The sequence below is a fragment of the Pygocentrus nattereri genome, chromosome 14 (genome assembly GCF_015220715.1).
Source record: "Pygocentrus nattereri isolate fPygNat1 chromosome 14, fPygNat1.pri, whole genome shotgun sequence".
Classification (NCBI taxonomy): domain Eukaryota; kingdom Metazoa; phylum Chordata; class Actinopteri; order Characiformes; family Serrasalmidae; genus Pygocentrus; species Pygocentrus nattereri.
In genome coordinates, this window is record NC_051224.1 from 21,720,143 (window position 1) to 21,737,500 (window position 17,358).

At 39.1% G+C, this 17,358-nt stretch overlaps 1 protein-coding gene across 3 annotated transcripts in view; it reads left to right on the plus strand.

Annotated features, from left to right (window-relative positions):
* Positions 1-17,358, plus strand: part of med25 (mediator complex subunit 25) — a 36,080-nt gene that overhangs the window by 12,496 nt on the left and 6,226 nt on the right. For 2 of the 3 annotated variants that reach the window (XM_017710362.2, XM_017710363.2), the window contains exons 10-17: positions 688-947; positions 1,467-1,562; positions 6,154-6,239; positions 7,974-8,031; positions 9,871-9,978; positions 11,307-11,480; positions 13,710-13,817; positions 14,032-14,103. In XM_017710362.2, the coding sequence (XP_017565851.1) occupies positions 688-947; positions 1,467-1,562; positions 6,154-6,239; positions 7,974-8,031; positions 9,871-9,978; positions 11,307-11,480; positions 13,710-13,817; positions 14,032-14,103 (962 nt within the window). The remainder of the gene's footprint in view (positions 1-687; positions 948-1,466; positions 1,563-6,153; positions 6,240-7,973; positions 8,032-9,870; positions 9,979-11,306; positions 11,481-13,709; positions 13,818-14,031; positions 14,104-17,358) is intronic. The other variant, XM_017710364.2, reaches the window with a different exon arrangement.

Here is a 17,358-nt window from a genome sequence, read left to right on the forward strand (position 1 = left end):
CAGAGAAGTACAGAAAATGGCACTTAATTTGGGTACATAATTTCTGAAATGTGCCAAAACATTTGAACTTTTTTTTCTCTCAGCAATATGCAGTAATTGTGCAGTAAAATGTGTAGGTGTACCTAAACATTTGTGTTTTACAAACGTTAAGTAAGTTTTTTACACACAAGTTAATGGGCCCTGAATCGTCCCAGAACTGTCTCACCATTGTCCTGTGTTCTGTTATCGTTCCTGAGACGGCATGACATTGTTAGCCTGGAGCCGTTTATAAGAGTATGGACTTTAGAGTACAGTTTAAAGCTGTGTTATTGTCACTCTGCATTGTCTGCTTCACAGCACATACAGAGAGGCTTCTGCAACTGTGTGTACTTGTATAGCAACTGTTGCTAGGTTGGACTTTCTTGACATAACACACCAGTTAGAACTTGTAGCACTTCTATGACCCTACATATTTACTTGTTTTTAATAGTAGTAATTTATTAATTGTTATTCATTTTTATTCAGTTTAAGCCTGGGTTTTTTCTCATGCATTTTAAACTGTAAGCATGCTGTTATGTACATTAAATGGGAATTTCACCGGTATTTATAAAGCTTGTCCGACCGCGCAGCAATAACTGTGAAAGAACATTGAGGATCTATCTGTCAATGCGTCTACTGTTTGTTTATTTATTCATTTATTCGTCTCAGTTCCAGGGATGGTGAATGCAGGTCCACCCTTCAGTACCCAGCCAGTTAAATTAACCCCAGCCAGCCAGCCCAGCCTGTCCACAGTCACCACGGTCTCCACACCCATGATGCCACAGCAGCAAGCCCCTCCTCAGCAGCAACCACAGCCATCACAAGTCCAGCCCCCTGGTCAGCCTGCACCAAATCAGCAGGCCCCTCAGCCCCCCCAGCAGCAGCAAGCACCTAATCAGCAGGCACCACCTTCCTCACAGCCCGGCATGGTAAGTAGGAGTGTAAATCTCAGTTCGGTTCAATAATAAGACTATTATTGTCATTTTCCATTATTTTATTATTAATTTATTTGTTTATTTATTCTTATTATTTTGTTTATGATTATTTTATTGTTATTTTAGTTTCCTTTTTGATATTCCTTTTGTTTTATTTATCTTCTTTTGTTTTTATTAACTTTAACTTTACTTGCTACTGTATTTTATGTATTTTTATTATTAATGTTGAATTCTTTTATGCTTACCTGATTTGAGTCATTTTTAATTCAATTTACTTTTATTTATTGATATGTTTTTACACATTATCAATCCGTGTTTCGGCTTGGAAGCATTGTAAAATAAATTCAGCAAATAATCAGTAATTATGTATTAAAATGTGCAGAAGAACTTGTTTGCATCAAAAGAAATGAACAAAAATAAGGAATTTGATCAGAGGTTACCAGATTGTTGCATACAACTGTGTATATTTTATTATCTGATGGATTTATGGATTTATCAATGTATTTTTTCTAGCCTGGTGTTTCAGCGTCACCGGCAAATCCCATTGGTGGTCAGCAGGGGGTGCCCAATAAAGTTGTGGTGTGGAGTGGCGTTCTGGAATGGCAGGAGGTGAGAAAACAGCTCTTCATGCATCTGAGCTGAACGTGCTTAGTTGGTCTTCATCAGGCAATTAACTGGGTCAAGTCTGTCTATTTATTTTAATCTATTAATTATTTTTTTATATTAACATCTTATATAATAGTTGATTGACTGATTGTTTATCGACTGTTAGGTTAAATGAAAATCCGTTCATTAAAGGCGCAGTATACAATTCTAGAGAATGATTGTTGATATTTGAACAGTGAAACAAATACACCTCTCCGTTCAGTGCTCCTTCAGAAGCACCCCCCCTAAATTCGATGGACAGCTATTGCCAAGGCAAACGATATGGGGCTAGCAAAGATCTTTGTGGCCAAAAAACCTTTGATAAACTTTGTACAGACAAATACCATGGTATAATTTAGAGTGAACACAGTAATGTAACTAACCTAGCTTGATTGTGGCTTAGCAAACAGTCACTACAGTTGCTGTTGCGAAGCTAACCACTTGACATTAGAAAACAGGACAAAACAATACTGACCTATTGGTTTTGTGAACAGCAAAAGTAAGTTAATATTACCCACTTGTCAGGCAGAGGTGGAGCAACCTCCTCATCTGTTTTCATGCCAGTTCTCACTGAATTTTCCCATTCTACCTTAAATGGGGTACCAACTTTTAAGGAGGAACTGGAAAATTCTTCAGCCTCGTTCACAGTCTCTACACTGTTGAATGCCATTGCCTCATCTGTGAACTTCTTTCTCAATCTTTGTTCTTCAAATTGTCTCCTCTTTGACTGGCCCCTCCCCTTCCCCCATCCTGTGCACAAGCACAAATAGCCTCTTGCTGATTGGCTGAGATAGTGTTGTGCATCTCAGCCCGAGACACTTTATTTATTTTCCATTTACATACCCAGGGCTGTGTACACACACATTTTTTCCCAGTGCACACATAGAATGGAGAGCTAGCAGTGCATGAGGAGATATTCACTGAATTTAATGTATGTGTAATGGATTGAAATCATATACTACACCTTTAACTCATACAGAGAGTCAAAAATCACATTCCATAATAAGTATTAATTGTTAAAAACTTTAATAATTATTATTACACATTGTTGCCAAATGTCTACTCTGATCAATAGATCTAAAACCTGCCTACATTGAATAGTGCAGCTGCAGGTCCAGCTGCTGTAGCTTTTCAGCATCACAGCTCCTGGTATTTTACTTCCCTCTTTACCCCATTTTTATACATTTATACATATATTGTAAAATTAGGCCTTATCCCAAGATTGGTTGTCCAGCAAATCATCTTTTGTAGCAACTTTCTGGAATTTTCCCACCTCATCCTTGCTTTGGATTTCAAGATTGCAGTCGCATGAAGGGAGTGTATAGCCTTAACTAGTGTTCCACAGATTCTGGTACTGTATCAGTATCGGTCGATAATGACAAACGCAGAATTGTATTGTTTATCGGGATGACCGATACCACAAAGCAATTTCTGATGCATACATGCGGGCTAGTTAACAGAACTTGCCATGTCGGCAGTGTGGGAACGACAAGCAGCAGTAAAAATGGCAGAATCTGTAATGGCAGTTTTTGGTGTGAAAAACACTAACAGAGCTGCTAACCTGAACAGCTGAGCTGCTTCTTCTCACTCATCTGCTGCTGTCTGGTCACTTTCAGTCCGAGTTGATGTTATTTTGAGAGTAGAAGGAAACGCCGGATGCTTGGCGTAATGATTTATATAATCAAGCGTTTATAATCGAGCCTTTAGCCTCGATTTAGCCTTTAGCATAGCTGCCTGTTAGCCGGGCCTGTGCATCCAGTAGCTCTACCTGTGGTGCACCTCTGTCAGTCAGCTGTATCACTCAGCAGCAATGTCTTGCGGCCAGCCGCTTCTACCAGGAAAAAACACTGAAAGTCGCTGATACTGACGGCGTGAACGACGGTGATATTTACTGAACTGACGCTTGAGATGCTGCTGTTTGCTGATGTGTAAACATCACAGGTTTATCTGTACAGTGTTTTGCACAGTAAAGAAGTTTTACATTTACTAAAGTTGTTAAACATGGTTCTTATTACTAACGATATAATAGTTAATTCTAAATAAATATATATATATATATATATATATATATATATATATATATATATATATATATATATATATATATATATAGTAAATAAATAAAAATGTTTTCTTAAGTATCTAACAAATATAATCCCACTAGTATATGCCATCTAGCCAAGCTGAGTGTGTTTAATTTGTGACGCACAGCATAGATTTTTACTAAAATAAAATATGTAAAAAATGTAGCTGTATAAATATCAGGACTTAGTTAGTATTGGTATCGGTACCATTGGCCGATACTCAAAGATCAGGTATTGGTATCTGTGCATCTGTAGCCCTAAGAGAGGTTTATGGGCATGACATAGCCAATACTGATACATTAAAATAGACCAAGATTTTGCAGATTGTGTCAGAACATCCCTGTTATCTTTATTAGTCTTTGACTGGTGGAGGCTGTCTCACTCTACTGGCCACGATCCATCCTCAAGGAGGTCATCCAGAGCAACATCTGGACAGCGAGGGAACATGCTCCAACATAAACAGCTACTGACACGATTTTTGACGAGTCAACACAAATGTTTAGGAAACACAAATACACACTCATGCGCACACACACACACACACACACACGGTGGTCATTATCACCATCTGGATGGTAATTTAACGTGCCAGCAGACCAAACAGGCCGATGCTGTGGCCCATCACCAAGTCACCATCTGGAGGAGTAGGGCTGAACGTGCTTCACTGAGTCACTGCAGACTGTTCTGGTTTCATCTGCGCTCTGTATGAAGATTGTAAAGCTTCTACGTTTTAAAATCTAAGGTGCTTTCATGCCTGCCTTGTGTGGTAGTGAATGGTGGTCAGTTCTGGGTCTCAGTTCGCTTCCAGATGAACCCAGGTTGAGTTCACTGTTGAAGGGAACACATTTTTGTGATGATCTGCACCAAATGAGCTAAATTAATGTTAGAGCATGTTTTTGCCCTTTCTAGCATCAGTGCTGTACTCTTTGCATATAATCTGCCTCTTTTGACGTCTGACTCTTTACAGATGCCCGTCGTTCTTACAGCGTGATGCTGACCAAAACTCAAACCTCTTGCCTCCATTTTTGTCGTTTTTCAGTTTTTGGCATAATTTGAAAATGCCTGTTGCCTTTTACATTCTGTTCACATCTCATGATGACTGGACCAAAAGAAACAGCCCAAATTTACCAGGAAAAAATTCTGGTTCCATTGACTTACATTAAAAGTAAAGTAGGTTTTTTCCTTCTTCTGAAAAAGTTGATTTTGGAGATAGAAGGTTTTGTTCCGACAGCAGAAATAGACTGCTGTTAAATAATAGTGCAGCAATTTTTAAAATTTTAGCACGACTTGCAGATCATATTGTATCAGTGACTTGATTGGTTTACAATTTGAACATAAGCAATCATAAAGAAGCAGATATCAAGTCACTTTTATTGCTATTGTTATGACTGATAAATGCAGATGTTATGCATCACTATTGACTTCATCAACCGAGCCAAGAGTGAAAACAGCTAAAAACTGTTTCCATGTTTGTCCTGCATCGTCTCACGTTCTGGAAAGTTAACACTCAGGCAGCCCAGCTCAGTCAGTGAGGCTCATTCACTGCGTCTGTCTGTCTGTGTCTTAACCACTACTTTTTTTTGCCTTCTCTTCTTATCTAATCTCTTTTCATCTCATATTCTCTTCTCATCTCTTTACATATCTTCTCATCTTTTCTCTACTCATGTCTTCTCTTTTCATCTCATTCTCTGCTCATCTCTTCTCATATCTTCTCTTCTCATCTTTTCTCTGCTGATCTTTTCTCATCTCTTCTCTTCTCATTTCTTCTCATCTTTTCTCTTCTCATCTCATATTCTCCTAATATCTTCTCCTTTCCCCTTCTCTACTCTCTTCACTTCTTTTCTCCACTTCTTTCCTGTTCTCTCCTCACCTCCCCTCTTCTCCTCTTTCCTCCCATCTCTCCTCTTCTTTCCTCCCTCATCCTCTCCCCTCCCATCTCTCTTCTTCTTTCCACCCTCCTTCTCTCCTCCGATGTCTCCTCTTCCTTTTTCCCCTATTCTCTCCTCCTGTCTTTCTTTTCCTCTTCTCTTCTTCCGTCTTCTGTCCTCACTCCTTTTCTCTCCTATCCTCTCCACTTCTCTTCCACTCTTTTCTCCTCCCCCTTTTCTTTCCTCTTCTCCACCCGTCTCTTCTCCCCTACACTCTCCTCTTCTCTCCTGCCTCCTTGTCTCTCCTCCTCTCCTCTGTCCTTTCCTCCTTTCTCCTCTCATCTCTCTCTCCTTCTCAATTTATCCCTCCATTTCCGTCTCTCTTTTTCTTCTTTCCTTTCTCCCTGCCCCCTCTTGTTCTTTCTTCTCCTTCCTTTTTCTGGCCGCCCTTCTCTTCTACGTCCTCTTTCCTTCTCCCGCCTCCTCTCTCTTCTGTCCTTCTCCCTGCTCACTCTCTTCCCTCTTCCCCTCCTCTTCTCCTCCTCTCTCCTCTCCTCCTCTCTGCTCTGTCTCCTCTTCCCTTCTACTCCTCCATCACTACAGAAGCCGAAAGCATCCTCCATGGACTCCAACACTAAACTTACCCGCTCGCTGCCCTGCCAAGTGCAAGTCAACCAAGGAGAGAATCTGTGAGTGCCAAACAACAGCTCCCATTATGCACTGCTTTTGTTTACATCCTTCTGTACTGGCAGCTCCTATTATGTCATCCAGATCGGTTAGCATTAACAAAAGCATAAGCTGTACCATAAAGTCTTCAAAGGTTCTTCGGTAAGGCTAGTAATTGTATACAGAACTACGACAACTAAGAGACCTTTTTGAATGTATAACTGGTTCTTAGCATGAGTATGTAGTTCTTCTCTATTATGGAAAATGTGTATGGTTCGTTGGATGGATCAATACAATGGAAATAAGGGTACCTGTTTTTGATAATACCGATTCTTTCAGTTAAGAGTGTAATTGCAATGGCAGTAACATCAAATCTAACTAACACTATAATCCTTATCCACTGCAACTAGAACTACAGCTAAACAGTTTTTCAGAGAAAGAAAAGTTAGATTTTTTTTTTCCCCAGTTCGTAAAAATGATCTAGAAGTTGTCCTATCCTATCAATGTCACGTATGAAATGCCCAGGAACTGGGGGTGTCTTTATCTGCTCTTGGGCTAATTTAACTTAGCAAAACTCATGAGTCTAATTAAGACTTTTTCACCTATTTCTGCAAAAAATTCTCTATATTACTAAACACCAAACTCAAACCTATCCTAAATAAAAATTGAAATAAAACTCACATCCTTGGAAGACACATCCTTCACAAGAGGCCATGGGTTACTGCAATTTTATCACAGGAACGGTGTTCTTACCACAGCAAGTCTTATTCAGCAACAATCCAGCGGCACCCTCTTGTCATGCTGGGGCTGAATCTCAAATGTCTCCCTGCTCCCTACATGGTGCACTATGTAATACTGGATCCTGAACCCAACAGAGCAAAATACAGCTAGGAAAGTTATTTGAGACTCGGACACATCCACACTCCATAAATGATGCACTGTTTTGCTGTAGAGGCTAGAATGTCTAAACTTTCATAGCCAGCTTACCATTAGGGAGTACAGAGTTGTTTGGATTCGGCCTGGATTTGACTCGACTTCTGACTGAAACACAAACATTTGAAGTGTGTTGTTCAAGTGACATTTTTAGACTTTTATACTGCAGTTTTACAATTAATCATACTGTAAGTGCTTTAAGTCAAGCCTGTGATGTTATTGATGGAGTTGTTTTCTTTTAGCCTGTTAGCTAGCTTACCAGCCCAGTTCTAGTTAAGAACATACGTTGTCAGCCCCCCAGTTTAAACACACAATGTGTTTTGACTTCATCAGTACACTCAGTGGTCCATGCAAGCAGCACGAGAATCAAAGATTATTCCATTAACAGCACAAGGTGTGGAAATGAGATAAATAAGCCTTAACCACAGCTTAATAAGGCATGATCTCATACACTAAGGTGTGGCCATGATTTATCTCATTCCCACGCCTTACCCCGACGCCTTATTTTTATATATTGGGGGATGTCGCCTGCAGGGCTTCATGCTGAATAACAAGCCACACCTTACAAATTGTTCTTCTGCACACAGCATGCAATTACACATTTCCACCAGAAACCCAGAACTAACATAGTGAGATATAAAAGAACTTAATTGCAAATACAGAAAATGTCATTGCATTTGACTGCACATGTTCTGTTTTACTGTAGTATTGTGTTTATCTTAATGTTGTATAGTGTTTTACACACTTTATCAATTTATCTGTTTAAAAATAACAGTTTTGTTTCACACATGATTTTCTTTGCTTTCCCCTTCTCAAAACTGCAGAAATGCTGAGCAGTGGCCACAGAAACTCATCATGCAGCTCATCCCCCAACAGCTGCTGGTAAGTGTGGGGAGAAAAAACTCTCTTTAGGATGAAGAAAGAAAGCAAGGCCCAGATTTAAGCCGCACAGTTGGAGCCTATTAGCTGAAGCTGTGTGTTTTTGTGCTCTCGCTTTTGTAGCAGGTGGTTCTTAAATGGCAGTGCTTTCATGATTATGAGCTCTGAGAAGTCAGTGATATACAGTTTTAGCTGAATTTGGCTGGAAGTGTTCTGAGCAAAGATGAACTAACGTGCGGTTTCTGCCAGCTCATTTGTGATTTAAACAGACTCTAATTGAACGCTCAGGAGACGAGTTTTGGTGGGGAATTTCTGCTGCGTAGTCTTCTCTGAAACTCAAATGGAAAGGCAGTGAAAGCTGAAGATGTGGAACATGCTGTTAAGCCCCTGTCTTTCCTCATTAGAAACCTTTGATGCCAGGGTTTACCTTTATACCTGTGCACATGGTTTTCTGTAGGTCATCTGAAAAAGAAGCTGTTAAAACCTCTTTAAATGTTCGTATACATTAAACACATACTGCATGAAAATGTCTTGTGTACTATTACAGCTCTGGTAGATATTATTAACATGTATAGATGCTTATACTGTGTTTAAAAAAAAAAGGATTCAGTATTATCACTTAAAGTATCTTACCTGACTTCCTTAAAATTTTGAGTTAACAATGTAAGAATTGTTTTGTTTACTTACTATTAGAAGTTCAGTGAACTCAAAATTTTTAGGCAACTAGGTTACTTACATTTTTTTAAATTAATATATTGAATCATGTTTTAGAATGTGTGTGTATACAGGCATATGCATATATTAAAAAATACATATACATCTATATCTATATCTATATCTATCTATCTATATATATATATATATATATATATATATATATATATATATATATATATATATATATATATATGTGTGTGTGTGTGTGTGTGTGTATATATATATATATATATATATGTGTGTGTGTGTGTGTGTGTGTGTGTGTGTATATATTTATATACATATATACATACATATACATACATATACATACACACACACACACACACACACACACACACACACACACACACATATACTGGCACAGTGCAGTCAGGCAGGTAATTTTCTCCTGGCATTCGCCAAACCCAGACTCCATCCATCAGACTGGCGGATAGAGAAGTGTGATTCATCACTCCAGAGAATGTTTCCACTGCTCCAGAATCCAGTGGCAGCACTGTACACCACTCCATATGACGCTTGGCATTGTGCATATTGATCTTAGGCTTGTGTGTAGCTGCTCGATCATGGAAATCCATTACATGAAAGTCCTGATACACAGTTCTTTTGCTGATGTTGCTTCCAGAGGCAATTTGGAGTTCTTTAGTGATACAACAGAGGACAGACACTGTGCTTCAGCACTCAGCAGTCCCACTCTGAGTTTGCGTGGTCCATCACTTCGTGGCTGAGCTGTTCTCTGAGCTCCTAGACACTTCCATTTCACAATAATAGCACTTACAGTTGCCAGGGGCAGATCAAGCAGGACAGAAATATTACAGGCTGACTTGTGGTATAGGAGGTATCCTGTGACAGTGCCATGTTTAGAGTCACTGAGCTTGTCAGTACAACCCATTCTACTGCCAGTGTTATGATATAATACTGCCAGTTTTATGCACATAAGGCTATGTGCTTAATGTAAATCACCTGTTAGTAATAACTGTGGCTGAAACTCCTAAACTCAATAATCAGTTGTCAGACTGAACTGGGTGGCAGACTGTATTGAAAAAGTACAGTGATCTGTAGAGGAGAGAGATGCACTGCATGTTTGCTGTTTTATTGTGGTATTTCCTGTTTCTGTCTGTGTAGACAACGCTGGGTCCTCTGTTCAGGAACTCTCGCATGGTTCAGTTTCTCTTCACCAACAAAGACGTGGAGTCTCTGAAGGGTCTCTATCGCATCATGGCCAATGGCTTCGTGAGTACTGATCTACACTTACTGCTCCTCACTGTAGGAACATATACTTATTGGAAACCAGCTGCTTTTTACATTGTGTGAAAATTCATTGGATTATAATTAGTTATAGTAATATTAAGTAAAGCACTGGCTGAACTAAAATTCTCAAACTATGTTCTTTTTGATGGAATAAATCTCAGTTTTTGATTGTCTGTATTGGCTGTAAATAATTCCTCTAGATACATTTGTGTATTGTGTATAAATAATTTTAAATTGTGCCAAAATAACCTGAATAATTGATGCATTGAGTAGTTTCAGAATGAATCGCAATCAGATTGAATCATTTAGAAGCTGGATATTTAGCCCCTTAGGTTTTTTTAATCCTTGAGATCACTGGTGGTTCCAAAACGCACTTCATATTCTTCGTAACTTCATTTCATAAGCTACATTTGAAAGGTGGGATTTCGTATGACACTGTCTTCTTTCCTGCCAGATGGGTAATTTTAAACCCTTATAATAAAAGAAGCTGAACTCACCATTTTTTGTCTACTGAAAGTCGACCCATTTTTCCACAAATCTGGGCTATAAACTATAAACAGATGGCGTCTCTTCAGTGATCTACTCTGTAATTTTTTTTGTTATAAAATAGTACAAAGAACGTCTAAGATTTTTGGCTTTCAGCAGTAAATTATAAGCATATAGCAATATATGTAGATAACACATTTTCTGTTCATTTGGGAGGAGCTTTTACAAAAATAAATAAATAAAAAAATTACATCATGCAGTTACTAAATAATTTAACTCATGATTTGGGAATATAAATGGAAACAAACAAAGCAAGTAACAAAGCAGCCTATTTAATTCTAAGGGGTAAGGAGAGGCTGTGAAATGGTCATATAAAGAAAATTTGCTGCATAAAATCACTCAAATGTTATAAGGGGACATCAAGGAGTAACACCAATAAAAACGAAAGAAATGTAGGATATGGGCCCTTTAATAGAGGGTCTTTTAAAGGCTGTACCTCCCATTATTGTCCACTAGAGGGTAGTATTTGACCAGGTGGTTGTGTATAACTGTAATAGGGCTATTTTTCAACGGGTGCTCATCACGTCACTCTGAATTTCACTTTGAGGGTGATGAGTTCTCTCTTTAAGAGCAATTCTGCCTTTTTTGATAAAAATCATCCAGATATCACACAGAGTTCCACAGGAATTAGACATTATTAAAGGAGTGTCTGGGGCATGAGAGGCTTTCACATTCACTTTGAAAACCCTGAAGTTCAATTTATAATGTATGCATTGTGTGTGTGTGTGTGCGCGTGCGTGTGTGTGTTGTGTCTGTGTGTGTAGGCTGGGTGTGTTCACTTCCCCCACAGTGCTCCGTGTGAAGTGCGGGTTCTCATGCTGCTCTATTCCTCAAAGAAACGGATCTTCATGGGCCTGATCCCTAATGACCAGAGCGGCTTTGTTAACGGCATCCGACAGGTCATCACCAACCATAAACAAGTTCAGCAGCACCGCACGGTGAGATACAGACACATGCATAATCTCACCTAGTGAAATGATTATTAAAGGAAAACTGGCCTTGTCTTGCCTTTTTAAAGAGCCTTTATCATAGAAAACGTTTTTTCTGTTTAGAGTAGAGAGGTTTGAAGTAATATTCAAGCAATATTATAGTTTCAGACTGTGCTGTTAACGCCACAGTCCATACAGTCCATATATAGGCACTAAACTGCAAAACCAGTTTGTTCTGAATTCATTGGTCCTGTGATGTCGCAAGAACTCATGTATATATTTGCCTGTTCAGCCTGCAGCAGTTTAGCCCCACCCACTCATACTGAAGCTCTACAGACTGCTTTTTGAATGAGGCACAATACAAGACAGCCAATCAAAGCAGAGGCAATTTACATACACTATGTACAAAGGTATTGGGACACCTATATATTACATCTACAGGAGCTTCAGTGAAGCCCCATTCTAAATGCATAGGCATTAATATGAAGTTGGTCCCCCTTTGCAGCTGTAACAGCTTCCACTATTCTGGGAATCTTTCTAAACTTAGATTTTTCAAGATTTTGGAGAGTGTCTGTGGGAATTTCTGCCCATTCGTTCAGAAGAGCATTTGTGATGTCAGACACTGATGTTGGACGAGAGGGCCTGGCTCGCAGTCCACATTCTAGTTCATCCCAAACGTGTTTGATGGGGTTGAGGTCAGAGATATTGTGCACTAAAATTGCAGAAAAATATCCTTGGCAATGTAGCACAATATCACAAAAGTGTAAACTAGGGTCTGCAACCCAAATGTTAAGAGCCATTTTGTTGTTTTAGCAAAAATGAAACCACCTTAGGAGCCACATTTTATGTCCATTTTACCATCTTGGCTATAAGTATGTCTCAGTATGTGCTGATGTACAGTGAGATTCACTCGAAAGAGGCCCTTAATATTCTGTAATAACCCTCTCTAGGACGAAGCAATCTGAACGAAACATCGTGCAATGAGCTCCTCAGTATATGGAGCTTTGAACAGGCTGGGGTGCCCCTGCGTCGGAGCCATCGCACCGCTTAATCTCCGTTGAGTGACTGAATGAAGGGGTACGGGGGTATGCACCCAGAAGTTGCAAACTATCAGGATGGTGGTGTTCAGTATTGAGCAGTGCGTCTTCATGGTGCAAATCTATTGGGTCACTAATTGGTTTAAACGATGTCAGAGTGAATTTAGGGAGAAATATGGTGTTCGTGATATACCCTGAAAGAATTATTCAGAAGATGGTACGGAAACTAGAAATGACAAGATCATTGATCCCTTCTCATGACAGAGGCCATCCAAAAATGTCTATACTGAGGAGCACATGGCAAGTTGTTTCGTACAGATTGCTTTGTCCTAGCAAGAGTTATTACAGAATGTTCGGGGCCTCTTTCGAGTTAATCTCACTGTACTAGTATGAAAATATAAGTAAAAAGGCATATTTATTTTGCTCTTCTTTAAGCTTTAGCTCAGCTATAGCCACTTTTCTTGCATCTCTAACAGGAAACTTTTCCTCAATAATAGAACAGTTTCTTGTAAAACGTCTCTCAACGTTACATTTTTTTTTGCAAGGTTGAAGTCGCTTCTCATTCACCAGCTTCTTGTTCAAGTGGTTGGGAAAATTCAAATGAGAAGCTGGCGAATGAGAAGTGATTTCAGTTTTGCGACTTTTTACTGTTTGTCAGTTTCTTGTTGCAGATTAAACGTATCAGGAAACCAGCTGGAGTGATTATAAATGCAAATAAGTCCATTTGTCTCCGAATTATCTTCGTCTTAAATCTGAAAATTAACTCCAGTGTTTAAGACCATTTATTGTTAAAACTGTGTTGAACGATCAGCAGAGCTTTATTTTACTGCAAAGGAGGATTATTTTATTTTTACCTAAATCTGATTCTGCTGTGGAGCCGCAGCAGGGCAGTAAAAGAGCTGCATGTTGCTGACCCCTGACCTAAAGTCTGGTGTGGACCTTAGCCAACAAACTAGGCCTGTAAACCTAGTCAGTTCAAAACAACATCTACAAAACAGTTCAAAACAAACAACATCTACAGCTCTGCCAAAGTAAAATGTCACTGTTTTTATTTTTTCTCAAAACTTTCTTAATCTCAATTATAAAATCAAATCAGACTGTTTATCATTTTCTTCTTTTCCTTTATCAGAATTCTGATTTATACTAAGTGCACATGCTCACAAATAAGTCTTTTGTCCTTTAAATGTGTTTCTTGTCTCAGATGGGTAACACAGGGCAGATGCAGTCTGGCCAGGTGCCGTCCAATCAGAACTTCCTCAACAGGCCGCCCGGGCCCATTCCCGTCACCCATGGCAACGTGCAGCAGCAGGTAACCAATCAGCAGCTTGCGCTCGTGTCTGCATTTCTGTCTTATTCTGCGCTGCTGAGTCTTCACACTGCCCCGACTGCCATTTCTGTCCTCTGTCAGACAGAAGCTGCATGCTGTTCTAACCCCTACACCTCTCCTCTCATTTTCCCTTTTCTTTCTTTTCTTCTTCCTCCTTCTCGTCCTCCTCTCCCACTCTCCCTCTCTCTGCCCGAAGTCTGTGGTGGTGGGCATGGCTCCGGTTAGTCAGGTCACAATGATGGAGGACCAGCAGAGACAGAATAACATGGTGAGAGACTCTCAGCTGCACTGACATTACTACAGACACACTTTTTCACATAAACCTTTATATGCAAAGCTAAAACTCTGCGCCTGATCCAAAACTTTGCTGAGGACCTGACTAATACAGTCGCATGCAAAGGTTTGGGTGCCCCTGGTCAAATGTGTTTTTTGTTGATTTTCTAAGTAAAAATGAGTGAACACATCCTCTACAGCAGGGTTTCTCAACCTTTTACGCCTTGATGCCCACCTGTTTATCACTAGAAAGCTTGCAGGCCATCAAGAAAACAAAACTCAACATTTTTGCTTAAGTGCTTAAATCAATAAACTAAAGGTTCTAGACCAACCTCTGAAAAACAACCCCATATCATCATCCCTCCTCCACCAAACTTTACAGTTGGCACAATGCAGTCAAGCGGGTAACATTTTCCTGGCAAATATCAGCAAAATATTGGTGTGAGTGGACAATTGTAAGGTCAGAATGCACTTCTGTACATTTTAACACACAGTTACTGTTTATGTGCTGAATTGAACGTATTGGGAGAAAAAATAAAACATAAATATGGCCTGTGCACATTTTATATTTTATATTTTGTTTTTTTGTTTTGTTTTTTACAATGATAAACTCAGAAAATAATTTATTTTTGCATAAAAACAAACAAAATTATAAAATTATTTCCACTAGTTTTTACAACATTTGTGTTCGACTGTATATCGTTTGGCCAAAATCAGCCGATATGATGGTTTTACAGAATGAACATCACCAGTGGAAATCCAGATGTTTCTTTAAAGGGGAAACAGTCACGTTAGGCTATTTTTATTTTTTAATGTCAGAAAGGAGTCGGTCAGGCCAGACTTAAAATCATAAATCAAACTGTTTAAAATAATAAAATAATCTATTAGAATGTGTTTGCCTCAAGCAAACCAATGAAAATGTGCCCAGTTTACATTTTTGTTGTGCCATAAACACATCGCTGTGAAAGCTAACAAGTGTGGAATATAATTGCGGTCAGCTCAGACAGTTGTGATGGGGCGTTTATGTAATAATTGGGACAGGCCTGTTTAATTCCTTCTTGAAATATTTTGGTGTGAAGTGTCTTGAGTACACATGAATGTTTCTCAGAACAAATGATGTGTCTTGTTGCAGTTCAGGTTATTTATAGCAGCAGCTATTTTTTTAAACTGTTGCCTGTGTCACAGTTTTTCAGTTGTGTGCGATCCAGACTGACTTTTCTTCCTGCACATGTTGGCACAGTGTAAAAGCAATGATTACAAAGGAAATGTAGATCCTTACTAACGTAATTCCTTGTAGATGTGGTCAGCGCTTCTTATTCCAGTGTTGTGCTATTACATAGCCACGCCCACAGGACCTTTTGAGGTGCAAAGGAACTCGGAATCAAGCTTTATGTATTCTGAAGTTAAACTCAATTCAATATCTCTCAAACTATGTATCATAAATATCCTGATTTTTGTTTCGAACATTAATTTTGAGGGCTGGAAAATTGATCAAGACTCCGACAGCATGACTGATCCCTTTTAAATGTTCTGTAGGAAAACCACATTCAGGATTTCTTGAGAAACAACCAACCAATCAGTCACTAATGAAGCCCAGCATTAGGGTTAAATAATAAGGTCACTTATAAATATACAAGAAACCATTTATATCACTTCTGCTATATTGAGATTAAGAAATTTGACCGTTGAACTGAAACTGACCTTCATGTTTGGCAGTAGTCAGTCATGTCAGTCAGTAAAGCTGTCAATCTGAAACTATTGGCATCTATTTCATTTTTTAACCACTTTAAATTATAGCAGCCAAAGTTATTGACTTGACTTTTAGCTCCTTAAGATCAATATTGTGAATTTTCATAGTCGGGCCTAAACCTTTCCCCTTTTCCAAGAACAGTCCTGCCTTTCTCTTTGCCTGTTTCAACCTTGTATGACTGAGCAGTTCGCTGTCTTGACTTTATACTGCATGCAGTGCCTTTACCCTAAAAACCCTTAAATCTCTCCCATTTCAAACAGCAGGACTCCAAAAACAGGGGTATTAGACCCCAGTACTTTGGTATTGGACCTGACTGAACACACCTGATTCATTATCAACTATGTACCATGCCTGTAGGACTCTAACACATTCATGATGTTATAATGCATTCATAAACATGGCTATGTATGTTTATAAACATGTTTTATGCATTATAGCTAGCAAAAAACCCAGCAGGTTAAGATCAGTGTTCCTCAGTGCAAGCATTTTAGGTATTTCACCCTCTACAGTGCATAAGAACATCAAAAGATACAAGAAGACTGGAGAAATATATGTATGTGTGTGAAGGAAAAGGCTGAAAACCACAACTACAACCTTTTTCAGGGGCTTCCATGCTTATTTTAGCATGACAACAGCAAGAAACATTGTGCACATGTTACAACAGCATGGCTGCCTAATCAGAGAGTGTAGTTTGGCTAGGCTGGCCTGCCTGTGTCCCACCAAATGTGTGTTTTTGTTTGTTTGTTTGCTTGTTTTTTTTGTTTTCTTTTTTTTCTGTTTTTTCAAATTGTGATACAAGCTGCATTCCAGAGCCTGGGGTGCAGCTGAGGTAGTGCAGGTCCTTGGTAGGACTGTCTTATGAAGACTCCTCCATAGTAGCCTATTGGTTACACAAATGGAGCAATCCAAATGAGGCTGCGTGGTGATGTCTCCAGAAAGGTCCAGCTTTTTTTGCGAAAAAACAATGATGTTTGTAGGGTAGAACATTGTGTTTTTATACAGTTTTCAAGTTAATATAGGTCAAATAAGAGTTCTTTATTAGTCCCATAGTGGGGAAATTCACTTTCAAGAAGAGATGTAACAAATAAGCTATTAACCTTCTTATGGTAGAAGGTTACAGTTTGTTACTTATTACCATATAGACAATATACACTCACCAGCCACTTTATTAGGTACTAGTAAAAAGTTGGACCCCTTTTTGTCTACAGAACTGACTTAATTCTTCATGGCATACTTTCAGCAAGGTGTTGGAAACATTCTTCAGAGATTTTGGTCCATATTGACATGATAGCATCACACAATTGCTGCAGATTTGTCGGCTGTACCTCTATGATGCGAATCTCCTGTTCCACCACATCCCTGGTGGAAAAGGTGCTCTATTGGATTGAGATCTGGTGGCTGTGGAGGCCATTGCAGTACAGTGAACTCATTGTCATGTTCAAGAAACCAGTTTGAGATGATATGAGCTTTGTGACATGGTGCCTTATCCTGCTGGAAGTA